The sequence below is a fragment of the Ixodes scapularis genome, unplaced genomic scaffold (assembly GCF_016920785.2).
Source record: "Ixodes scapularis isolate PalLabHiFi unplaced genomic scaffold, ASM1692078v2 PGA_scaffold2__306_contigs__length_199485367, whole genome shotgun sequence".
NCBI lineage: Eukaryota > Metazoa > Arthropoda > Arachnida > Ixodida > Ixodidae > Ixodes > Ixodes scapularis.
The window spans coordinates 142,007,846-142,034,722 of NW_024609857.1; the positions used below are offsets into that span (position 1 = coordinate 142,007,846).

Consider the following 26,877-nt stretch of genomic DNA (forward strand, 5'->3'; position numbering starts at 1 on the left):
GGCAGAGACAAAGGCAGCTAGCCTTTCCATTATTGGCGACAAGATGTTTTGGTGCCGCCACCTCGCAGGCGCTCTCCTGTGACGGAGCAGGTAGGATGATGAGAGCAGACGATGTGCCACGTCACGGAGTGGCTATGTTTGTATCTATGGCGATTAAAAATGTTAATTTATTAAAGAAACATGTATGACGTTTTTGTGAGATCTTTCTAACGAATAACAGTGCCTCGAAGTTGCTTTTTATATTATAATATATAATCAATGCGGAGGGCAAGTTCGTCTGCTTCTTGCGCAGGGGGTAGCGGTGACGTCAGAACGCCGAGCCCTGATTGGCTGATCGCGACCCCCTATCTGAGCGTCGTCTGCTCCTTTGCAACGTCGTCTGCGTCTGTCTCACCTTTCCTGCGACCTTCGGAAGTGCAGAGGCTGCAGATTCACGAAACGATCTTACGCCAAAAATGTGCGTAAGACAAAACTTAAGAACAAAATCGTATTCACGAAACGAAATTTTCGTAAGTTTTGCGCAGGTTACGATGAAATTCTACGACAGCTCCGAAGCTGTCTTACGCAATTCTTACGATCAAATCAGCATGGCCGACAGCGTCGCGGTCGTGACGACCCACGGACGTTTATTTTTCTACGTGCGCTTCTCACGCATCCCGACTTCAAGCAGCAAGAAAAAAAAAAATAAAAAAGTACTTGAAACAGACCACGACGAACAAGAACGCTGGATTCACAAACACCCGGGAAAAGCTCCAACGGCCACGATTCCACCGAACGCGACCAAGCGTTCTGCGCAGTTAGGCCTCGCAGGCACTCCGCGACTCGGCGACCGTCTGCCCACGACCGGCTGGCGTGCTGAATGGAATACGCCCGCGCGACCCTTGTGAACCCTTCCCGTATTATACTTTGATCGCTGACCTAGATTTTAGATTAAGGGGTCAATTTCTTCCTCCTGTTATCTCCTTGTTTCCCGAGGCAACGGTAACTCTCGCCGGTCAAAAAGCTGTGAATCTCCGACAGACGCAAGAAAGGTAAAGCAGCCATCGCTTTGATTAGCAGACGTAAAGCAGACGACGTTAACTACGCCAACCCGCCGACGCCGTTAGAGAATGAGGGGTCTCGTCGCACACGAAAGGAGGGAAAACGTATTTGGGAGGGAACTTGCGGACACTAACCACCCTTACTCTCGGTTCTTCGCAAACAAACCTCGGCTCCTCGGGACCCCTCGCCAGTGAGTCCTTTGACGTCCCTCCTTGATGCGCGTCTGCTAGTATTAGACAAAAACAACGTACCGCTCGAGTTATTTCGTCTGCCCTCTCTGAAAGGCGAAGTCGAACTCGCTCGTAAAGACCTGCACTTCCGAAAGGCGCAGGAAAGGTAAGACAGTCGCAGACGATGTTGCGAGCAGACGACGTTGCAAAGGAGCAGACGACGCTGAGATAAGGGGTCGCGATCAGCCAATCAGGGCTCAAAGTTCTGACGTCACCGCTACTTCCTTTCTCATGCGCAGAAGACGAAAATGAGCCCACTTGCGAGGCGTATAGCTTCGTTCAATTTACTTTCAACTCCTGCACCGGTGCACAAAAGTGTACATTGGACATTGTACTTCCGGTATGTATATTAAAATACTACCGTAAGTACACCGCCCCACACTTTTCTGCACCGGTGCAGGTAAATCAAGCGAAGCTATTATATATAAAATCACCATTGCGTGCACGTTAAAGACAACAGGTTAGCGGTTGTACTGGATTGGCTAAATTTCTCATCTACAGCTAAGACACCTAGGTCACCCGTTGCGGTGTACCAACTTCAAGGCTGTCTAAACATACAAGAAACACAATTTTGAGTAGGGGTGTCGCCAACTTTTGTCGGACCGGACTTTTAGGTCGAACTTTTGAGGTTTGACTTGTTTGAACCGATCAATGATCCCTTTGAACTTTTAACCAAATTCAACCGGTTCGACTTTGTGGGCAGGGTGGCCAGACCTTGATACAAGCATGTCTAGGTTTGGAGAATTTTTATTTTATGCAAAGGGTTATTTTAAATTTATGAACAGTTGCAATTACAAGAAACTAATTCTAATCACTGAAGAAGTTAACAAGTTAAATGCTTGTACTGTATTGACTGAAACAACCAATCAGTGCTGCCCTTTTCATCCCTTAGCCATCACCATTCAGTCCGAAACCAACTGGCCAGCCTGTCGCGCATGCGCATAGCAGTCGTACCTGAATCAAACCTTTTCGAATTTTTCCCAAGAAAGTCGAAAAAGTCGAACCTGGTTGAACCCGAACCTTGACCGGTTCGCGACACCCCTAATTTTGAGCCTGCACACTCACGGCGATGACGCGCCGCAGATGACGGGTGCGCACGCCCTCCATTAATTTGTGTGCCTCTACAGGGTGTTTCAAAAAAACATATTTACAGGCTTTTTTTCACCGGAAAAATAAACTATGCATGTCCGAAAGCTTATTCTCCGCGAAAGGGAGCGCTAGACGTCCGAGCCTGATGCCAATGTTTCAGCACGAACCAACGTTACTAAAACACTCAGTTGGGAAACTTGCCGTCGAAACCTGGGCCGCTGGCGTCCACCGAGACTGAGCTAAATGCGACAACAGCGCCACTCTTTATCGTTTGTCTGTACTGTGGTCACCTTGAGCTTTTTGAAAGCCTGTTTTTGCGTAAAAACAAACGGAAAAGACTCTTTTTGTATGAAATTTATTGGAGTTTAGTACGAAAAGAGGGGCGCGTTAGGTTTTTAAAATCTTTAGGTTGCAGGGTTTTGCGGCACAATTAATATTGATTTTATACAACCATGCCTCAGTGGGGCTTTCAGGTAGCGCGTCCCGACCTAGGTGCATTTCAACTTCGGTAATTCGACGCGGCGCGTCCGCCGGGGTGACGGGGGTGGCACCTCTGTAACCTCTTCCGCTGTATCTGTTCTTAAAGCCAAAATAGAAGTCACGTGCAGTTCCTCCAGTAACCGCTGCGGGAGAAATGGTGGCGTTGTCTTCGTCATTAGCTCGGTGCTCGGAGGCGAATGGACTTTTTCCACATACCGACGGCACCAGGCGGCGGCTGCACGAATTAAAAATCGAGGACATGACCTACCTGCGCTACCAATCGATAATGGGAGCTATGCTACCAGTTTCTTCGCTCTCTGAGCAGCGGCGCCTGCCCAACGCGACTTTAAAGAGGAGCATCCTTGGCGTCCACCAAAACGTTGTGTTTTCCTTTCCGTCGGCATTCTTTTTTTGTGTAACACAATTATATATATGCTGCAGTTACGCGTTCTACTCGCTGATATACAGCCTCCTTCCGAATTTCCTCGATTTTTCGTTCCGACTTCCGCCGCTTGGCATCGGGCGCTCGCGCGTGCGCAGAACGCTTCTCGGAAAAGGTCCTTCAGTAACGTTGGCACGAACCGACATTTCATTCAAAAGTTATAAGTGGTTTCCTAAAAATTTCAATGGGAAAATGGGCCCATTTTCGCCCGCTTTCGGTTTCTGGCGCCATAGTCCATCATGTATTTGAGAGCTCCGTCGGCCACCATTTTCCCATTGACATTTTCAGAAACTTATTTCTAACTTTTGAATAAAATATCGGTTTGCGCTGAAGTTCTGGCATCTGGTTCGGACCTTCGAGCGGAGAATGAGCGTTTGGCGATGTGTAATTTATTTTTGCGTTGAAAAAAAAAACAAAAAAACGCTGTAAATTTTTTTTTTGGGTGTCTCTCGTATGAACGGGTTACCACTAGGAATGTCGCAAACTTTTGTCGAACCAGATTTTTCTGTCGAACTTTCGGGGTTCGACTGGGTCGAACCGGTTCGACAAACCTTCGAACTTTCATCAGATTCGACCCGTTCGACTTTGTGGACAGTGTGGCCAGACCTTAATACAAGTATGTCTAGGTTTGGAAAAAAATTTTTTTTTATGCAAAGGGTTATTTTATATTGTGAACAGCTGCAATTAAAATAAACTAATTCTAAGCAATGAAGAAGTTAATAACTTAAATTTTGGTACTGTATTAACTGAAATAGCCAATCAGCGCTGCACTTAATTCATCTCTTAGCCATTATCACTAGGGGTGTCGCGAACCGGCCGAGGTTCGAGTTCGACCAGGTTCGAATTTTTCAAACCTTTAGTGGAATGTTCGACGAACCTTTTATTGAGGTTCGACTCGTGTGCGCATGCGCGACAGGCTGGCCAGTTGGCTTCGGATTGGATGGTGATGGCTAAGGCATGAATTAAGGGCAGCGCTGATTGGTTATTTTAGTTAATACAGTACAAAACAATAAAGTTATTAACTTCATCATTGATTAGAATTGGTTTTAACTGCAACTGATAATAAAATAAAACAACCCTTTGCATGAAAAAAAATTCTCCAAACCTAGACATGCTTGTATCAAGGTCTGGCCACACTGTCCACAAAGTCGAACCGGTCGAATCTGGTAAACAGTTCGAAGGTTCGTCGAACCGGTTCGACCGAGTCGAACCCCGAAAGTTTGACCAAAAAATCCGGTTCGACAAAAGTTCGCGACACCCCTAATTATCACCCAATCCGAAGCCAAACTGGCCAGCCTGTCGCGCGTGCGCACACGAGTCGAACCTCAATAGAAGGTTCGTCGAACTTTTCACACGCAGCTTTCGGCAAGGAACCCAAATTAAACGAGGAAAGGCGAGTTTAGCAACATGCACTGATCCATGGAATGTGAGACATTCGAAATACTATGCGCAATTTTTGTCCACGGAAGGACACAGCACACAACATTTACGGGCGGTCGGCCATGTTTGTTTATGTTTGGGTTGGAATCGTTGCGCAAGCTATTACGTAAGAGGCCATTCACCGTGCCGGGGACCCCTAAAACAATGACGGATAGCACTGAATTAGATTAGGTTACATGAGTAGGTCTTTCCGTATTTGCGATGAAGTTTCACGGTAAAAAAAAACCACGTGAACGGCAATACGAAAACCGAAACCACGCACTGCTCGCGCCCATACGGGTGTCAGTGTTAAACACGGCGCATAGATGGCACTACTTACCGTACGCGCACTCTAGCGCACGGATACAGATACTACGTCGACTACGTCGGAGACAGTAAAATATTTATTATGTGCTTTATTGTTGCGTCTCATAAATTACTACGCTGCAAACGGTTAAATAGGAATGACCGGGTAGAGGTGCTAGTTTTGGGTGAAATAGTTTATGGCTATTTTGTGACGTTGCAGAGGGCATCGATCCATTTTCCGCACTGGCCTTCCCCCTCCCCCAGTGTCGTCTCTTGCCCGTCCGCGCTTTGCAACAACTCAAAGTGCTGAAGACAGGGCTACCGGAGCGATGTACCCAGTCGGCCAGCGTGAGTACCCCCGGTTTCCTTTTCGGTTCCTAAGGGCTCAAGGATCAGCCAGGCTGGTCCTCGACACCACGGGTACGCTCGCCGAAGTCAAAGATCGCAGATCCTACGGCGTTAGGCCTAGTGGCACGGGGATCGCCCCAAGCTGGGTCCTTCTCACGAAGAGCGACTCATCCCATGATCGAGCCAGCTGAGTGCGGCTGGTAAACTCCTCGGGCGTTGCTTCGGGCTGCCGCGATGGGGACCCCAGGGTGGCGCGTGCCCGAGGGCCCGGAGACCCATTCATTGTGCCATTGTGCGCGTGCGAAGCGTGTGTCCGCCAGGCTGCGTTGTGGCCCGACTCCGTACAATGAGAAAAATGAGATCATCGCGGTGGGTTCGCGCGCCCCCGGCCGAATCCTACGGTACGCGCCACTACGAAATGGTAAAGCGTGGGTTAGCCGAAGTGGTGGGCGCCGACGTGCGGACAGATCCCTTCCGAAGGCGACGGTCTTCCTTGTGTTCCTCACTGACCAGCGGGGCTCGAGTCCCTCGGCTCGGGGCTTTGTCCCGGCTTCACGGGCCATTGGTCTGCGATCCGCCCAGAATCGCAGCCTCGCCATTCAGTTAATCGCAAGGACTTGACCACAGGGCGTCCTTCTCCGCGATCGTACGGGTACGGGCTGTGGCTTGAGCCGTTGTCGGGGGAGTGCTTGTTTGGGGTCGGCGCCGCTGTGGTCCACGGGGTCTGGGCATTTTTGGTCTGGGTCACCCGCCGTCAGGATACGAGAGACACCCAGCGAAGGCCACGCGGGCCGTTGGTCTCTGATTGTTTCCTTCTTAGGGACGAAGCTCCTTAGGGTCTAGCCTTGTCCGGCGTCCGTGCTTACATCGATTGCCATCCCATCTGCCTTCTTAAAAAAAGAAAAAAATGTTTACACAGTCAACAGGATTCGAACCTGTGCGGGGAGACCTCAATAGATTTCTGGTCCATCGCCTTAACCACTCGGCCACGACTGCTGGACGAGTAGGGGGCTCTGAAATGTGGTAGTAACTCAAGAGCTGGGGATGTCATGGATGAAACATTGCATGTAGCCGCTCAACGTCTATACAGAAGAGGGTGCTGCGGTCAAATGCGTATATAATTGCGTTAAACTTTGCATGCATTGGCTCAGCATTTAGAGACGAGAGGGCGCTGCGGTCAAATGCTCAAATGCGTATATAACCACGTTCCATACCACACATTCTCTTTCTGGCATGGATGAAAACGAATGAAAAGCTCGGCATGCTGCGGCTCAGCGTCTACGTAGACAGGAAGCTGCTCCGGAGACCAGGGCGCGAGAAGCTGCGGCAAAGCGTCAAAAACGCCAAGCAAACTAAAAAATCAGCACCATCAGCACTACCTATGAACAAAATCAGTATCATCAGCACCACCAGAGAGCTTTGCCCCAATCAAGATCATTCACCACATGGAGATGCGGTAATTTTTTTGTTAAAAAGAGGGGGTAATCTTCATCAATTTGAACTCCACTTTATGATTCACTCCACAATTCTGTTTTGCTGAATGATTTTGGTGTGGTTTCTTCTTGGGATGAAAGGCTCTGTTCTACTCTAACGTCGAGTGTAGCAAACGCGGCGTGGCGCAGCCCACACAGATATTGATTGGTCGCAGATATCGAGTTCCTGCTCTCCGACCAATCAAAGGTCCATGTTCTGCGCTATGCTAAGTTCGCTGCGCTCAACGTCAGAGTATAACAGAGCCTTAACTGCCAGTCATCCTTGATCGTTAGAAAGCATAGTGTATGATGCAAAAACAACAGACACAAGGAAGGATTCTCACACACAGGCTTCTTCAGCGGGAGTTTCCTTCACTGGAGCAGACATGTGGGGCATGTCTGGTTTTTGTTAAATCTGAGTATTTCATCGAACACCGTTTCATCGAACGCCATTGCACCAAACACCACCTACTTAAGCAGTAAACTTTCTGTATCTTGGATTTTTTTTATTTTTTAAGCATTGGGAAGATAGCAATGTTATAATAATCGCTATAATTCATAAAATTTATTTTCTAGTGGAGTACGCAATGAGTAATAAGAAGCCTGCTTTCCTCTTTTTCTTCTATTTCTCTTTTTTCTAGTAAATAATGACTTCCGTTAATGTGGCTTATAAAAAAAATGGGAACACTGACTTCATTTTCTTAAACTTGCGATCATTGGGTGCAGTTGAAAAGATGTATTCTGCTTCAAGATGAAGCCGCCCTCGAAGCTATGACCCGTCTCCATGTCGCATGAAACAGAAAAATAGATGGCTCCTGATTGTTTATTGTAATCGACAGAACCACGGGCCTACCAGCTTTTCAGTCTATTCTTAGAAGGGAAGCTATTCTCCTAGGTTATAATTAAAACAATAGTAAACAGGTAAATTCAAAATAGAAGAAGGTGCAGTGAAGAATATTTTAGCCCTTCTCAGGGAGTGCCTTTTGGTGCATGAACAAAAATGGGGGAATGGGGAGGGAGCAAAGTAGTTGCACTAAATAATCTATATGCTGCAGAATAACGACACCCATCTTTGGGCTTAAAATCATGGTTGCCAGTTATCTGAAGGTTTATCTGAAATCGCAGGAACCACTTTTTCAACCTCCACACATGTTTAAAGGGGTCATGAAACGCTTTTCCAACTTTTTCCTGTTCAGCTTTCCTCCTCTACTCATAAATCGCACATTCTACCAAACAGTTCAAGAAGACGAAAAGAGGGGACTCCCCTCTTGCTCGGAATCTCGTTTGTATACCCGGACACAGCCATTTTCCCCCTAGAAGATTAGGCCGTCGCTCAGAATTCAGACAAAAGTTTCTTTCCTCACCCCGTTCACCCTGAAGCTGACAGTGCTGTGAAAGCTACGTGCTCGTTGGGCCAGCCACACTTTTGCCACGTGATCACGATTTCTCGCGCATACCCATGCGCAGGGAATGAGGTCAGGTGATGAAAGGGAGGCGGCTGATTGGTCCGGCAAGCGCGTAGCTTCCACCACAATATCAGCTTAGGGGTGAAGGGAATAAGGGAGGTCCAGTATCGTGTGACGTGCTTTGGGAGCCGCGGATGTATCACAGTGAAAAGGCAGAGAGCTTACGAAGGGGAGGAGGTACGAAATAGTCCGCTGTGTTTTCAGATTTTCGCACTGAAAGTCGGGCTTTTGACTTTCTACCTTTTTTCTTCTGGCCCACTGAACGATGTGCTATTAGTGAAATCCCAATCTAAAGTGACTTATACCAGCCCAAAATTCGTTTCATGGGCCCTTTAAGCAGTTCATGACAGAGCAAAGCAATATTACATGACCTTCCTAACACCGAATCTAAAGGCCTGTTCACACACTTGCGACCTCTTAAGCGCCATTCACACATGTGCCACCAAGTAAGACCGAGAGAGACCAGACCGGTTTTTAAGCCTCTTTCGACGTCTTAGGACCAGCTCTGCGCAGCGCATCCAGTCCTAAGACGTGGCAAGAGGCTTAAAAACCGGTCTGGTCTCTCTCGGTCTTACCCGGTTGCATATGTGTGTATGGCGTTTTAGAGCCGAGTGCCTTGGAACCTTTTAATATCTCTTACGAGAGGACACACTGGTGTCCTCTCGTTGTAAGTGTAAACTTGACGGTCCGGCATATTTTCTATTTCTCTCGCATATATTATCCGTTCTTTCTTGGCTCGAAAAACTTTTGTCAACTTTATAAACGAGGCTTTCTTATAGGTATTATGCACATTTGACCTCGGAAATCCCGCAAAACCTTCGCTCTTGTGAAATGCAGTTCCAGGGTTACCGCGTAGATGGCGCCATAGTGCCAGTGTGTTCTCTCGTCCTAAGATATTTTAAGCGTTTTCAACAGGTCTTGTCTCTCTCGGTGCCAGATGCCCGTCGTAGGTTTGGCACGTAAAACCCCCAATTTGTCTCTCTCGGTTATACTCGGTTGCAAGCGTGTGGACGGACCTTAATGCCGAGGAAGTTGCACTTTGGAATCATGACGATCGGCAGTTGCGTCTGCTCTGCACAAGTGCCAAGATGGTGGTGCCTAATACAATATCGGGGAACAGAGTGCTGATACCCTAAGCATAGCTCATTTATTGGCTCTAGAAGAATGTGTTTGTTGGAGGACGGCCGCTTATTTACCAGAAAACGGTGTCGCATACCCACTCAAGTTTTTGTTGTTTTATGATTCAGTAACCAAAATGTTGGTGAAAAAGTGACCAGGGTTTTAATTCTATTCCTGGTGATTCGACAGCAGCATGAATACCGCTCAGAAGCGAGAGCTAATTGTCTAAAAATCACTGTAATGCTCCAAAATTTGATGAAACAGCATGAAGCGACTCGATGAAGAGGTGTTCGATAAATCGGCGTTTAATGAAATGGTTCATTAATGAAATGCCCGGTACCCAGTTTGTATTCATATGGAAACAAGTTTTCCTCTTTTGTCATTGTGCTGTGCACTTAAAGGAGCTGTGCAATGATTTTAACGTTGAAAGAATTTGCATCTTGTGCTTTGGATATTGTTCACCTTGTCACAAATGATAGAAAACACACCTCCTTTCATCGAAATGTTGCGATTCCGCCGTGTAATAGCGAGGCAAAACTTGGAATATTTCCCGACCTGCGGCTGCGAGCGGCGGCCATGAGAAACACGCGGCATGACGTCAATGGGGAATCTTGTAAAAAGATAGCAAGTTGTGCGAATACCTGCTCGATAAAAGGTAACTTTTCTATAAATCTTGTCGTTCCGGCATATATATAAATGCATCAAAAACCTGGTATCATCGACAAGACTTTTATTATACGGAGTTTTAGTGGCACCATCTATCGTAGGTCCACAAAACCGTCAACTCTATTTGCTACCGCGAACAGATGCCAGAAGCAAGCCAGAGAGGGAGGGGGGACAGGGCCGGACGGGTATGGCCAAACCCGGATGAGACTTTCCTCCTTTCACCATATTGTTCGCACTACGCCCGTCAGCATGTGGTCACGCGGTCGCGAGCGGATGAGTTCTCGCTGCTCACTGATGGCTCTAGAGAGAGAGAGCTTCACCGGAACCCCGCGCCACCCTCATTGACGTCGCAGCGCACATGACTCGGAAATTGGTGAAGGAGTTGAGAGGTGTCGAAAACCTCAATCTTTGTCCATTTTTAAAATAAAAATTAGGACAGGTAGGCAAAAGCGTTTTTTTGTTCTTTACTTCAGAAAGGATGAGACACCAACTCCCAAATTATTTAAGCAAAGCCCTAAAACTGTTGCACAGCTCCTTTAATTTTTTTATCCTCTGTAGTCCGCTGTGGGTTCATAACTTAAATCCGCTGTAGTCTGTTGTAGGTTTACAATAGCGGGACAAGCTACTCCCACAAAGCCATTCAATCGTTCCACATTAGCAGGGCAAACTGAAGAAGAAGAACCCAGCAATTGTGGCAAGCAGACATCTTTGTGGGAGGGGCTTGTTGCGCTATTCCAAACCTGTAACAGACTCAAGTGACGGCGTTAGAAAAGGAAATGGTAGGGTGAGGTAAGTCCCAACCCTCCTATCGCTCAACATTAACAAATAAAAATCCAGAAGAGCAAACGGCGAGGCACGAATCTAAACTTATGCTTTTTTCTGTGTGTGTTAAGCGACTATGGGTGGCATTGGCGTAGTCCTCTTGGGTGCTCTCGGCGAGAGCCTCTCTGACCTCGGGGACGTTCTCCCACGCAGCTCCTGGGCCCCCCGGCGGAGGAGGAGGGGGGCCAGGGGGAGGGGCCCCACCCCCTCGGCCGAGTCCAGCCCCGCCCCCTCCCGTGGCACCCCTGGGCCCGGCCCCTCCAGTGGCGCCCCTGCTGCCTCCCGCGGCTGCGGCCCCGCTGGGGGCGGAGCTGCCTCCTCTGCCCCAGTTCGTGTGCCCCCGGAGGCCCAACGTGGGCACAGAGGGGCGGCCCATCCTGCTGCGGGCCAATCACTTCCAGATCTCGATGCCCAGGGGCTACCTGCACCACTACGACGTGACCATCACCCCCGACAAGTGCCCACGCAAGGTCAACAGGTGGGCACCCTCTGTCCTCCACCGACAGCAGGCGTTGTCCGAGGGTTCTTGCATACCTGCCAAGTTTTACGATTTTGTCGTAAAGTGTCCGCTTTCCAGCGTTTTCTTACAGTTAGCGTATTAACAACAATATTTGTATGATTTTCCGCACCCCGTGTAAAAAAAGGAAAAACAAAGTTTTTGTTTAAGCTGCATCTCGCCTGTTTACAAGTTGGGGTTGGCAACACTGGTACATCGACTTGTATGCTAGGAGGCGCAAGCTACCGCTCCTCATTGTGAGGCAATTGTCATTGAGGTCAGTGTTGTAACGTTGGGGGTGGTATAGCCGCTAACGTCCATCCATCCATCTTAATCCATAACTGTTTAGGAAATCTCCTTTGTTGTGGCGACGTTGGTTGCAGCGAACGTTGTGCGTTGTGTTACTGGAACTTTTGCTCATGATCCCTTAAAACCATCTTTGGTACAAGATGTCGGGAAAAAAATACTTGCAAGTGTTTATTCCCAGCTATTCACCCGACTTTCCATTTATGAAGACGTCGCGTAAGGGCGAAAGGTACGAAGTTGGTAGTCTGTGTCGCTGCGATGTCAACACTTCGCACGCAGGTAGCCGGGACATTCTGTGTCATCTGAATACAATAAAAGCAGAAGGACTCTGCAAAAGTAGTTGAAACCAACGAGAAGCTTGGAGGGTACTTTAGTCGATCAACGGACTACGACACTACCCGAGCAGAATGCCTTTTTACGGCATTTTTGATCGAACACAACGTGCCGTTCACAGCGATCGTTGTGGAGACGTTAAAGAGCAAGAACTTCGCTCTTTAACGTCTTCGTTAAACCAGGCACAGGCTAAAGAGTTTTCAGCAAAGTGAAGAAGGCACGCACGCAGTTCCGCTCCTCTATGTCGAAAAAGACTCTTGAACAGTTGTTAGTTGTGAGATGCAGCCAGTCTGGAAAGTGTCATAAACATGTGTTCGACAACAACTTCCTAAGAAAAGCAAAAGCTGCAACTTTCTCAGTGTTGGTGCAACCTTCTACTTCTAAAGAATAAGACATTTTGTGCAATGTATGATGTGTTTGTGCCCTAGTTGAGGCATTTTTCTTACCTGGACCAAGTTTTTGAAGAATAAAACAGTTTTCGTATTTCTTCACACAATTGTAGTGTTTTTTGGCATCCCCTGTAGTATTTTCAGCATTGTAGGGTTGGCAGGTCTGTTTCTGTAACACCTTCTCTAGCCACGGACAATACAAGAAGCGCAAGATACCCAGCCTCGGGCACTTGCTCATTGCCTTTCACTGTGCTTTGGCGGTGCGTGCACGGTCAAAGCTTACCAGATGCCCAGGCGTTGGGCATCTAGTGAGCTTTGACAGCTTGGTGTCACCAGCAAAGTGGTGACACCAAGACTGGCACAGATTATCAGTAGAAAGACAACGCCCCCTTTGAACATCAGAGAGGGTTCTCTCGGGGGTGTCCTTTGCAGGCTTCGTCTGCTCCATACAGGCTCTGTCGGCGGTAGGGGAAACGTAGCCGGTGCACGTTCCTCACGGCAGGCTTTCCCCCAAATCGCAGGGAGATCATAGAGACGATGGTGCAGTCGTACTCGAAGATCTTCGGGCAGCAGAAGCCCGTGTTCGACGGCCGCAAGAACATGTACACCCGGGACGACATCCCGATCGGGAAGGACAAGGCGGAGCTGGAGGTGACCCTACCGGGGGAAGGCAAGGACCGGGTGTTTCGGGTGGCCATCAAATGGGTGGCCCAAGTGAGCCTGTACGCCCTGGAGGAGGTGCTCGAGGGGCGCTCCAGGCACATCCCCATGGACGCAGTACAAGCCCTGGATGTGGTCATGCGCCACTTGCCCTCCATGACGTGAGTCCCCCTCTCTTTTTGCCTGAGCGGCGAGGCTGCGGTGTTGGGGCCCTAATCTGGAACATGGTTAAAATCGCGCACAAAGAGACGAGGACAAACGAGGAAGGAACACAGAACACAGACAGGCGCGCACTCACAACTCTAGTATATTAAGTGAAGAAGAGAAAGATGAAGCACTATTTTTTACAGGGACAACGTCACCAGGGGGAAACAGATCATCCGCAGTCAAATGATCGCAAGAAGGCAACTTCTTTTTCACTCAAAGCAACCGACGGCTGGCTAACGCAGCGATCGCTCAGGCTCAAGATGGTGAACGCCTCGAGCACCTCGCGCGTTTGTTTTTCTTTGAAGCGGCCAATGATTGATGTTTTTTCTAAAGATGGTGTGCACATACAGGTTTTACAGTGCACCGAAAGGTGACCTCCTACATTAGATGTTAAGGAAAGTTTATGCTCTCGTAGCCGGTCATTCAGACACCGTCCCGTCTGACCAACATAGCATCTTCCACATGAAAGAGGGATGCTATAAACAACGCCCGATGAACAGGGAACAAATGGCCGCACATGTTTCTTGTGGCACGTGTTTTTGGATAATTTTTCCGCCTTTTCACGAACCTTAGAACAAATTTGTCGCATTTTCTTAGGGGCTGATAGTACAACGGGCACACCATACCTGCTGGCCACTTGTTTTAGGTTATGCGAAATTTTGTGCAGGTATGGCATAACCACCACCCGGTTTTTTTCTACGGGGCGCCTAGTTTTTTCCCCCCCTTTTACATTCTTTACCAGCGTTCCTATCACTTCGATTAAGACCTGATTCGGGAACCCTGAAGATTTTAGTCTATCGATCTGGCCCAAGAAACTCCGATGAATGGCATGGAAACATGACTTTTTTAGGGCTGAGGTGAGGCAAGAGATAGCAATGCCTCTCTTCACCACCTTGGAGTGCGAGGATGTGTAGTGAACAATACCTTTTTTGGAACGTGGTGAGAATGCCCAGCACAAGTGATCGGCGTTCAATGAGAGGAAAAGGTCTAAGAATTGCAACGCCCCTTCGTTAGGTTTCTCAAAAGTAAAGGTGAGCCCAAAACCGCACGTATGAAAAATGTCCATAATCGTAGTAACTAAATCTTGGTCCGCAGTCTTTTTGTACAGTAAAAGAAAATCATCTACATATCTGAACACGTTGGTGACAGGCGTGGACTTAATAGCTAAAGCAATGGCACGGTCGATTCTCGCAAGAAAAATATCGCTTAAGACCGGCGCGACACAAGACCCAATACACACCCCCGATTTTTGTAAAAATACCCCGTTTTGCCATCCAACGAATGTGGAATTTAAATAAAACTGCAGTAGTTCAAGAAAACTGTCTGTAGTCACTCCACTTGAGTTCCGGAAAGCGATTTCGTCTTGGGATTCAATGCAGGCCCTAACTGAGCTAAGTAAAGGGTCATGAGGAAGGGAATAGAAAAGGTCTTGTACATCTATGCTAAATGCACTGTGATTGGAAAATGCATTTGTCTTTAAAGTTTGAACAACAGTTTCAGAATTCTTAACCAAGAAGGGATCCTCAATCCGCAAAGCGGAGAGATGTTTTTGGAGAAAGGCCGACATTTGCCGTTGCCACGTACCCCTCTCAGTGACTATAGCTCGAAAAGGACAGGCTTCCTTGTGCGTCTTTGCACTGAAAAACACCTCCAGGTGCAGTCCTTCGGCTTTTTTTATGTTGGCAGCCAACTGAGTCAACGACAAACTCTCGCAAAGTTCTAAAGCTTGTTTCCTAACCTTCTTCGTGTCTATTACAAGCGGTCGGAAGTTCTTTTGCACGGCTGTACAGGCTTTTTCATTATAGATGCCTACAGGCATTATTACAAAAAAACCTTCTTTATCGGATTCCAAAACACGCTGTTGATTGTCCACCAAAAAATTAACCAGCGGTCTAGGATCCGGGGACTGGACCCGTCTCGAGGCGGTAAGAGTGTCAACACATTCGGAGACACAACGTGGTCTAATTTCTTCATTCGTCCTGTACGCCACTTTTCTTGCCATGGTTAGCAGCTCTGGAGGACGTAGGTCCGGTTGAATGCTAAACTTGGGGCCAAGACCAAGGGTTTTTTGAAGTTTCGGGGGAACCTCAATATCTCCAAGGTTGGTGAATCGCCCAGACGCTGTGGCAGCTTTTTGCTTTTTGGGCAGGTTTTGCCGAACTCTCTGCCACAAAAACTCGGTGACGTCACCCATTGTCTTGCTCATTTCTGAAAACAGACTACGTTGTTTCTTTTTTCCTCTCATTGAACGCCGATCACTTGTGCTGGGCATTCTCACCACGTTCCAAAAAAGGTATTGTTCACTACACATCCTCGCACTCCAAGGTGGTGAAGAGAGGCATTGCAATCTCTTGCCTCACCTCAGCCCTAAAAAAGTCATGTTTCCATGCCATTCATCGGAGTTTCTTGGGCCAGATCGATAGACTAAAATCTTCAGGGTTCCCGAATCAGGTCTTAATCGAAGTGATAGGAACGCTGGTAAAGAATGTAAAAGGGGGGGAAAAAAACTAGGCGCCCCGTAGAAAAAAACCGGGTGGTGGTTATGCCATACCTGCACAAAATTTCGCATAACCTAAAACAAGTGGCCAGCAGGTATGGTGTGCCCGTTGTACTATCAGCCCCTAAGAAAATGCGACAAATTTGTTCTAAGGTTCGTGAAAAGGCGGAAAAATTATCCAAAAACACGTGCCACAAGAAACATGTGCGGCCATTTGTTCCCTGTTCATCGGGCGTTGTTTATAGCATCCCTCTTTCATGTGGAAGATGCTATGTTGGTCAGACGGGACGGTGTCTGAATGACCGGCTACGAGAGCATAAACTTTCCTTAACATCTAATGTAGGAGGTCACCTTTCGGTGCACTGTAAAACCTGTATGTGCACACCATCTTTAGAAAAAACATCAATCATTGGCCGCTTCAAAGAAAAACAAACGCGCGAGGTGCTCGAGGCGTTCACCATCTTGAGCCTGAGCGATCGCTGCGTTAGCCAGCCGTCGGTTGCTTTGAGTGAAAAAGAAGTTGCCTTCTTGCGATCATTTGACTGCGGATGATCTGTTTCCCCCTGGTGACGTTGTCCCTGTAAAAAATAGTGCTTCATCTTTCTCTTCTTCACTTAATATACTAGAGTTGTGAGTGCGCGCCTGTCTGTGTTCTGTGTTCCTTCCTCGTTTGTCCTCGTCTCTTTGTGCGCGATTTTAACCATGTTCAACGTTTACCAACTCGCCCAACTTACTACTCCCCTAATCTGGACACTTGGCGAAAAAGTCGGCAAAAAGTCCTGCAGTTATGATTGGCCGGTGCCAAGGTCAAGCGCGGCATTGGCCAATCACGGCCGCCAGATTTCTCGCCGACTTTTTTGCCAAGTGTCCAGATTAGGGCCCCTGGACTTCCTTCGTCTACCAGAGGCAGAAATCGGACAGCCTTGCTGTGTTAGAGCTCGGACGTGACTCCTGTTCATTCGGCGGTGGCACGAGTACCGGCTGAACCCTGACTCGGCACTTTTTTCCAATCTGTCCTGCGCTGGCCTCGGGTTGGCAGAGTAGAAGGTCCAGCGCTGGCCTCGCCATCAAGAAGGTGTTGATGCACCCAACGCACCTGGATACCTTCGGAGGAGGCATAGAATGACCCCCCCCCCCCCTCCCCCCTTCGACCTCAGGTACACCCCCGTGGGCCGCTCCTTCTTTTCGTCGCCGGACGGCTACTTCCACCCGCTGGGAGGCGGACGGGAGGTCTGGTTCGGTTTCCACCAGAGCGTGCGCCCCAGCCAGTGGAAGATGATGCTCAACATTGACGGTGGGCCTTCTTTCTCGAGTATAGGACTTTTCCCAGTGAGCCCAAAACAACGTAAATTTGACCGTCGGGGGTTATTTTGTCTGAGAACACACAACTGGCCTTCGGCCGTAATCTTGAATGCACAAACACCACTTGCAGTTTCGATTTGGCGAGATATTGGTACCATGCCAAGTATAGGATGTTTTTGAAGTAATAGAATGGCAAGCACAAGCTCTTATTTTGGCACGAAGGTGAGCTATTTTGTAATAGAAAGCTACATAACAACGACCATCTCTCAGGTTGCAACCGGCCGAACTTTCCAATCTGCCGTTGCTCCTTTTGAAGGCCGGAGAACGAAGTGAGTGAAGACGCATTTGCTCGGCTGCAGTGTCGGCCACGGCCTTCTACAAGGCGCAGCCCGTGACGGAGTTCATGTGTGAGGTGCTGGAGCTGCGTGACATCAACGAGCAGCGCAAGCCCCTGACGGACTCCCAGCGGGTCAAGTTCACCAAGGAGATCAAGGGCCTCAAGATCGAGATCACCCACTGCGGCACCATGCGCCGCAAGTACCGCGTCTGCAATGTCACCCGTAGGCCCGCACAGCTCCAGTCGTAAGTACCCTTGAGAACTCTTTCCTTGGTGGGGTGCCGTATGTTTTGGTGCGCTAGGATTAGAGTCTCGTATCTTTATAACTTTTTTTAGATTACCGTAAAATCCCGTAAGGACGCCCACCCAAAATGAAGAGATAAGTGGTGAAAAACGTGGGGTGGGCTATCTCTGGGGATGCCAGAGCAAATCTTTATAAAAAAATTGATGATAAGCGCCGAGGCACCCGGTACAAACCACACGATGTGGGAACTGATACCGCAGATTGCGGACACGGCAAATTCACGTTTCACGATGTGATAAACACGCGGGAATTCGCTACAAACTCCTGTGTCACGGGAAAGGGTGCCGCAAGAGGCCGACACAGCAGATTCGCGTTTCACGATGCGAAAAACTCGCAGAAACCTGCCGAGCACTCGCATCTCAGGGGAACGGATACCGCAGATTGCGGACGCAGCAGATTCAAGTTTCATGGTGCAATAAAGACGTGGGAACCCGCTGCAATCTTTCTTGTCACGGAAACTGATATCGTGCTCGCAGATCGCGGACGCAACAGAATCGCATTTCACGATGCAATATACACGCGGGAACGACTCGCACGTGTTACAGTTAAAAATAAATATCACGCGCAGATCGCGGACACAAACACTGGAATCCGCTACTAACTCGGGAACAAATACCACAAATCGCGAATGTAGCAGATTTGCATCTCACGATGCAATATTCACGCGGGAACAACTTGCGTGTTACGCCAGCCGACATTGCGCGCGGATCGCAGACAAAAACGCGGGAACCTGCCATGAACTCGCTTCTCGGACACACCGGTGATGCCGATCGCGCCGTTGATGCATGATTCCCGTCGGACCTCGCTTGATGTCGAACGGGAATCGGGGTGGGCAATGTTTTGGAATTTTTATGTTACAGATATTTAGCCAGAAAAACAAGATTGGCGATCTCTCGGGGGAGGGCGCCCTTACAAGATTTTTTGGTAGTTTTTTTTTTCTTCCAGTTTTTGTTGTTAGGCAAAGGATTAGCATTTATCCGGGTCTCAGGGTACGGGCATGGGTATCCCCAATCTCCAGCAAACATGTTCGTGATACGAATGCTCGGAAAACGTCCATGTACCGATAATAGAAGAAAACGAGATGAGGGCTGCGGTTCTCGAAGCAAGTAGCAGCCTTGCAAACAGTTTGACAAGGGCTGTGTGCTGGGTCACCCGTGTTCCGGCTCAACACAAAATAAGGCTGTAGATCATGGTTTCTTTCCGTGAAGCTTAGTGTTTTGTTTTTATTTATTTATTAAAAAATGAGACGTTCACAAATATCTGCAAGTCAGAAATTAGAGCGCAGTTCTTGAGGTATTTTGATTTTGCGATGTACCATGCTATACAATTTGAGAAAGAAATATATATCTATGTACAAATGTAAATCACTCTCCTCACATACTGGTACTGCATCCTCCTCCTCTTCCGTGTCCTCTTCCTCCTTTGTACCCCCCTTCCTACTCTTCCTCCATACCCTCCCCTCCTCCTCCTTACCCTCTTCTCCTCCACCATACCCTACCCTCCTCCCACAGCTTCCCTACCAAATTTAGCTGGAAAATTGCCACGTGATCTCAACACCAATTCAATTCCCCGCTAAATTTAGCGGGGAAACGGAATTGGTATGTAGGTCTGCGACGTCCTATAATGCAACTCTGCGCACTCAGTTTGCCCACTAAATTTAGCTGTAAAACTGTCGTCACATGACCTCAACACCAATTCAGTTTCCCCGCTAAATTTAGTGGGGAAACTGTGACGTCCCATAATGCAACGTGCGTGGTTACATTGACGCCGACACCGCTCAACACGGAAAAGGGTGCCTAAGAGCTGCACCGTAAGAGTTTTATTTGTATAGATAAAACTTAGAATAGAATAACTCAATTAGACACAAATCATGCCGTAGACCAACACTACAGGGTGCACTTTCCCCGGAAAAAGACAACGAGTTTATTCATGCGCTATTTACGTTGCGAGACACATGTGGAGCTTCGAGTGATTTTCACCTTATCGCGAGCGCCGGTTCAGAAGCGACTGTTATTTCGAGTTCGGTGTTACAGTGACGTCAGGAATAGGAACCCTTTTGTGAGCCTCCCATTGACCAGAGGAAGTGCAGAGGAGGGTTACACCCGTTCCACGCTTCCTCTGCGCTCGGCTGCAGTGACTTAGGCCATCCAAGGGACGAACCCCTTGCGGCGGGTTGCCGTCGGTTTTAGGGCCATCAGCCGCTGTGGCACGTGGCTGGTGGACAAGAGCTGGCAGTACGCCGAGAAGAGTCTGTAGTTGCTAGTCTGAATGCGGCGGTCACCGAGCAAAAGTTGGTCTGAAGGGTGCACAAGTAAGCCTGGCACGTGGTGTTTCTCGCAGTTTTCCACTACAGCTGGAGAATGGTCAGACGGTGGAGTGCACGGTGGCCAAGTACTTCCTCGACAAGTACAAGATGAAGCTGCGGTGAGTGCTTCCCCGCACGTCCTGGCACGTTCTGGCCTGCACTGGCTCTCGGATGGCACAGGGGGCCTCTTTGTTGAGGCAGCCCCCTGCATCCTGCTTGCGTAGCACTGTCATTGCTTCTGACTTTATTTGGGCATCTGCTTTCAGCCGCGAGCTTGCACAATGGATGCCTCATACTACAGTCGCCGACCGATTTTGCGGACTTCGTGAGAACCGAAAAAACGTCCGATAAATAAAGCAGTCCGAAAAATCCTCGGATCACAAAATTTGGCTTTATTGAGCCTAGGCGGACTTGAAAGAGTCATCAAGGGTACCTTGTTTCATCTTCCGCCTGCGGGAGGTCACGTCCGCTTGCATCTGCGCCAGCGTGTGTAACACTGTAACACTTGCTGTCCAATGTGTAACACTGTACACATTGGACAGCAAGGTTAACGCGCTCGTTATGTCCGCTGTCGACGGCTGCGCGTGGTGATCGTCGTCGTCAGAATCCGAGTCTTCTTCAGGTTGTCCGAGGACTTGGCGCACGATTTCCTCGTCCGTAAGCTCCGCGCACAGTTCGAGGAAATCGACCGAACAAAGAAACGAAAACGATGATGATGATGCGAAGCAAAACAAAAAAACAAAACAAAAACGTACTCTAGGACACCTAGCGGCTGATTCGGCCTATTCAAATCCACTTACAAAATCAAGCCAAGCCCACGGTCAAGCCAGCGAAAAATTCAAAATGGCAGCCTTTTTGGCGGCCGCCGCTCGCATTTTAGTCCGGAAAATTGAACTTTCGGGCCGCAAACTGTCCGCAAAACTAGTTGTTAATATGTACTACTTCAATCGGGGAAGTAACGGTTCCCCGTCGATGTCCGGAATAACAAGCAAGTCCGTAATTTCGGAGTCCGATAATTCCGTCGGTAACTGTACTGCTCTTGAGTGTTTATGTTTTTATTATCTATATTTTTTTTTTAATTTATGTTTACTTTATTATTTTTTTATTTTACTTTTATTTCTTATTTATTGGTTTTATTTCATTTTTGTTTATTTTATTTTTAATTGCCATACTTTTTGGACCATAAGTTGCACCTCTTTGCACGGTTCACGCGATGCATTTATTTCTTTTTTACGCGCATCGGTATAGCGAAATCGGAGTTTTGCACAATCGGTAGTTAATTCACTCCTATTGTTTGATGCGCAGCAACTTTGATGTTTCGACTTGCGTGAAATGCCCAAAGCACAGCACTGTCTGCGGAACTTTCGGGTGTTTTGCAGCCAAGGGGCGTAAAACGTGCAAAATTAGAGGTAGTCGGCTTTATCCGAGTGTACACATGCTGAGCGAACGAAAGTTTGACGTTCGAGACACTCGTGAATTAAGCTTTGGACCACTAGGCCTAGCCTAGGAGAAGTCACGGACGCAACACGAGCATCAACGCACAGGCAGACAGATAAATCTTGACAAACTTCTTTTGGTGCCGCTATAAGATTGGCTGGCCGCAATCCTTCCTTTTACATGTAGCAACACGGTTGGAGCATGGCAGACAAAAACTGCTCATCTAACAAAAACTAAACAACACGACAACATTTTCTGCAATGCGTGTAGAGCAGTCCACTTACCTTTCAAAGTTACTGGACTGAAGCAAAAGAGTATTGAACCATGGTTGATTCAGGTAACGTTGATCACATGCTGCAAAAAGCTTCGTTCTCACTCTCTTGCCCATCCAGATTGAGCCTATTCGAGGATACCGTAAAATGTCTTGCTTTCTGGGTCAGTTACGAAAACTGCGGCGACAGCAGTGCCTCCTGAAGGGGCAACGCCAGCCGTGGCTACATAGTTACGGTGCTCTACTAACGGGAAGATGGGGCACTTCTTCATTCGAGAAAGAACGCTATAATTGCATTCATTTGGCCTTTAGAATAACAGATATCAAAATAATGTTTCAATGCGACGCGCCGGAGAGCGATAAGACCAATTTCAAAATGGGGCTGAAGCCCTGCTTCCCTAGCCTTGGGCAGCCAAAAGATCCGTCGATGACGTCACGGACAGCGACTGTCTTTCGCATTTTCTCGCGTTTGACAATACTTGCACAGCAAATGGTTCGGGTATTCGGGTTCACGGGGTAAAAATACACTAGAATTCACTTCTAACTCATGTTTTTCAAGGAACTCCGTAGTTTCCCTTAAAGATGGCGCGCGTCGCATAAAAAACAACATTCCGCCGTGAATGTAAGAAAAAAAAAAAAAGACTCATACAAGTTGCATTGTTGTATAGGACGCACCAAGAAAGATGTTTGAGAAAAACCGCAACTTATATGCCAGAAAATACCATATTTGTTTTTTATTTAATATTTATTTTACTTGTTCTTTTCATTCAAAGCCTGCCGCTGTCGCCAGCACTTTTGTGTTCAAATTAAAACCTTGACCCTTCCGTGCCTGCTGCACTAGTTGCTCAGTGGCTATAGCATCTGACCCAGTTTCAAGCCCTGCCTGGGGGGCTCCAACTTTATATATAATTTTAACGTCTCTAACTCTCACAGCGTGTCAGTCGGTCTGACACTTGTTCATGGCAATTTGCTCATAGAAAACGCCGCATAAAACACATTCCGTGTTAAAATCGTTTGTCGTGGCTTTCCCTCGCTGTGAGACTTATGAGTGACACAGTGCTACTCGATTCGAACCGCTATTTGCACGGCCCTAGCTACGAGCGTCCATGCCTAACATTGATTGTGCTCTTGACGGACCGAATCTCCGTCCAAAGTGCATATCTGCCTTCCACTTTGTGCTGCCTCGGAGCACGAGAGAGAATGAAGCTGGCATTTCGTGTGTTGAATGTGAATGCCCGGATTGGTAATGTCTAATGCCATAAACAGCGTCCTGTTACTAGTCCCATTTATTTGTGACGTAAAAAGAACATACAAGGTTGACGACATGCAGAACTGACTTGGTATGCAGGCTCCATGGCCGAACAACGGGGGGAACACCAAGTGCCATAGCCAAAACCTTTTCTTTCACTATAATCATTGCAAATAAAATGCGTCGTAATTGTGCTGCTCTTCTCGGTGCTAAATTTATGTACAGTACCCTCTTCGGTCCGCTGCCTTTAGTGACAACTACGAAGGGCTCCAATAACCAGTATTTCACTTAGAGGCCTATGAGCTGGTAACAATGAGCCCATAACATACACACTGGAACAGAGAGAAGGCAAACGGTTAGCACTGTTCTCCCTGAGAAGCGCCGAACAAGCGAGCATGGGAGCAGAACCTTTGCAATACAAACTAGCCAGCTTCTTTCGGACAACAGAAACGCATTAAAACCCAAATCTTTTGGCCGCTCTAAAATGATGGGCACGACGCCACACTGGCGTATGTAGGTATCGACTCGAGCTTGTTGCACATATGAATGGCACAAACGAACACTGCAGTTTTTTTCGTCTCAAACACCAAGTAGGAGGGCTCTTAACAGACTGCAAATGCCAGCAAACATGCTGCTTTCCGAGAATGAAGATGTCTTCAAATTATGTAGCAGTATAGTAAAACCTCGTTATAAAGAAGTTGAAGGAGCGGTCGTAATTACTTTGTTATAACCATTAGTTTGTTATAGCCAATGTCCATTTGTTCCAACTATTCAAGCAAGGGGAATTATGATTGCTTTGTTATATCCATTTGTTTGTTATATCCCATTTTGTTATAACGAGGTTTTACTGTATTAACTGGAACTTCCAATGCAAGCACGCAGCACGAGAGGCGTAGAATTCGTGACAGTTTTGGCTCGTAATGTCGAGAATTCAGCAGTACGCAGTGACCGGGTTGGGCGCAATGCGAGCACCGCCATGTGGCGACCAATGGTGTTGCATCCCCGTTTGGTTCTGATGGGGTGTCGATTTCTGTGCAGGTACCCGCATCTTCCCTGCCTGCAAGTGGGGCAGGAGCACAAGCACACCTACCTGCCCCTCGAGGTGGGTGCCCCTTTTCAGCTCTGCAATATGCATTAAAGAAACACTGGCCGCTTTAGAACTTTTTACAAGTTCCGATTTAGCCGAAAACGCTCCAAAGCAAAAAAATTGTAGAGTCCTTCCACTTCACATGAAGATGGAGGACCAGCAAAGCTGTTATCTTTATGACTTCTACGACAACCTTGGGGAAGAGGTTTAGGACGACCTAAGGGCGACGTCTAGGACGACCCCAAAAACAACTTCTAGGACGAACTCGAGGACAATGCCTAGAAAATGACTCCTAAGACAATCTCGAGGACGACCTCAAGAACTACTTCTAGGTCGACCTCGAGGAAGATGCCTAGAGATGATAACAACATCATCTTTGAGGTTGTCCTCTAAACGTCGGCATCCTAGAAGTCATCCTTGAGGTCGTCCCAGACGTTGTCTTAGAAGTCGTCCTTGAGGTCGTCCTAGAGGATGACGTCTAGGACCACCTTGAGGACGGTCCTAGAGGCCGTCCTAGGCATCGGCCTAGACGTCGTCCTCTAGGCATCGTCCTAGATGTCGTAAAGATAACAGCTTCGCCGGTCCTCCATCTTCACTTGAAATTGAAGGGCTCTACAGTCTTTTTAATTCAGTGTCCCTTTAATAAAGTGCATTTTATTCCTTAGTGATAGAGGCATAGGAGTGAACAATTGCACCGTGAAGTCTCAAATGCATGCCCACCCGTGGTGGCGAGATGAACGGTAGAAAATGTGGGGTGAATGGTCTTTTAAATGTCTCAATAAATTTTTATTTAAAAAAAATTGCGATAATTGTGCAAGCACGAGTAACAAACCGTTCGATACCGCAAATCATAGGCACAGCAAGTTTTCGTTATGCAGTGCCATTTCGTGGTATAAGAATGTTATTTTCCACCCTATTGCTAGTTCGGGCATTCTTTTAATTTTAGAAGTAAATGGGCAAAAATCTGCAGTTGCTTTCTTTGTGCTCTGTCACATTAAGCACAGTCTTTGTCACAGGTTAAGAGCCTATTACGCTCGCGGCCCATGCGAGCGAGCTCTTGTACTGTGGTGCTCTTATTATCGGCACAAAGAGGAGCATCACGCTGGCATCACATTCATCTAGACCCGCCTTGATAAACAACCTTGTTTTCAAGGGCAGCATGAGCTCTGGAGAGAGGCGTAACCCTTACCCTTCGTGTCTGTGCAGGTGTGCAACATTGTGGCTGGGCAGCGGTGCATCAAGAAGCTCACGGACATGCAGACGTCCACCATGATCAAGGTGGGTGCCACGGCAGGTGCCGCCACAATCTGTCGGTGTAACTTGCGCCGGGAAACGGTTTTCCTTAAGAAAACTATGGATATGTGTGTGTATTTGAGACATCAATCCTGCCCCATCTCCGTTTCATTTTGTCTTAAGACTTCGAAATAACATTATTCTGAAAGAATTTGGACACATGACACATATGATGTTCCACATCATTTTTTTCTTTTTTACTGCTTCGATGCTTGGGCTCTCCCAGGCCGCAGGGACCATCTAACGCAGATGGCTTTTCACGCAAAAACTACTAGAAATGGAGCTTCCAGCGAAGGTAAAACGTTTCGCCTGCATCGAACGAGCGCGGAGTAGGCTTAGTTAAAAAAACGCCGCATTTTGCGGTGGTCTCGCTTAGCAAGACATCACATGTGGTCGCGGCCGTAATTAAAATCTCTTTTTGTGAAATAAGCCCTGCATATTTCTAAATGAAACTTCTTGACACTATGCTCCAAAAGTTAATGAACCAAAAATAAACTTCAAAAAAATGTCTATATATTTTTTCGGAAAAAATGGGAATTTCGAGGCTGTATCGCTTCTTTAAAATGCGCACTTTGTCCGAGGTCAGTCAATCTCTAAGGGGTCAAGGTGGGACAGCCTGCCTAGGGACATTTGGGAAATCGGAGCGAAGCAGGCATGGCACCGCCCTCTCCCTCATTGGTGGTCCTGTCGAGGGGGTCGGAGGAGGGACCTGACGGGACTGCCTTTGTTTCAGGCAACGGCCCGATCTGCGCCGGATCGAGAGCGGGAGATCAACAATCTGGTGAGTGCCCCCTCGTTTTTTTCTAAGCTTGCCTGGGCCTGCCAGTAACAGGCCGTGCACTTTGCCTCTGCCGAATGGACAAAAAAAGAATCGCCCGTTTGTGTAATCTGTCTGAAGCCGACACTCTGACGTCTTGCAGAATTATGCATCCGAAGCTGTTGTACAGCGTGGCACGCATGGTTTTTGTGCGACGGGTTTATGCAATTAATACCCGTTGTGGAACATGTCATGCACATGGCAGCACAATTACTGTACGTCGCTACAGTCCTAGTTTGTTACAACTTTGTTGCGCATTTCACTAACAAATAAAAGCATTTTTTCCCCACTAACATTTGAGAATGACTCGCCCATGAAAAATTTGCGTCGGCACTAGACTTGCTTTTCCAAGCTCTCTTTCCTAGTTATTGTGTATTTCCTCCTTTTTGATTAGGGTTCAGCATTTTAGTCGTTCATTCTTCTCCGAATTTGGCGCTGTTTCTTTGGGGATTATTTTCGCTCACAGATTCAGTTTTTCAGTATCAATTTTTGTTGTCTGATGAAAAATTGGGGCTTTTGTTAAAGAGAATGGGCCTCAGGCGAGGAATTCTCTAATCTCTAGGAAACAACACACGACCTGAATACCTAAAAAAATCCCTGCAATAAAAAAAAAAAAAAAAATTTACAAAATAGGTGCATGGTTCTGGCACAAATAAAAACCTCGAGGACAGTCAATGTTGGCTGCAT

General features: G+C 47.6%; 1 protein-coding gene across 1 annotated transcript in view; it reads left to right on the forward strand.

Annotated features, from left to right (window-relative positions):
• The first annotated feature begins 5,175 nt into the window (after nt 1–5,175).
• Nucleotides 5,176–26,877, forward strand: part of LOC121836818 (protein argonaute-2-like) — a 41,357-nt gene continuing 19,655 nt past the window's right edge. Inside the window, exons 1-9 of the mRNA XM_042292048.1 lie at nt 5,176–5,355; nt 11,054–11,378; nt 12,946–13,245; nt 16,946–17,082; nt 17,450–17,672; nt 20,072–20,155; nt 24,032–24,095; nt 25,287–25,358; nt 26,107–26,154. Of these exons, the coding sequence (XP_042147982.1) occupies nt 5,337–5,355; nt 11,054–11,378; nt 12,946–13,245; nt 16,946–17,082; nt 17,450–17,672; nt 20,072–20,155; nt 24,032–24,095; nt 25,287–25,358; nt 26,107–26,154 (1,272 nt within the window). The 5' untranslated portion in view covers nt 5,176–5,336. The remainder of the gene's footprint in view (nt 5,356–11,053; nt 11,379–12,945; nt 13,246–16,945; nt 17,083–17,449; nt 17,673–20,071; nt 20,156–24,031; nt 24,096–25,286; nt 25,359–26,106; nt 26,155–26,877) is intronic.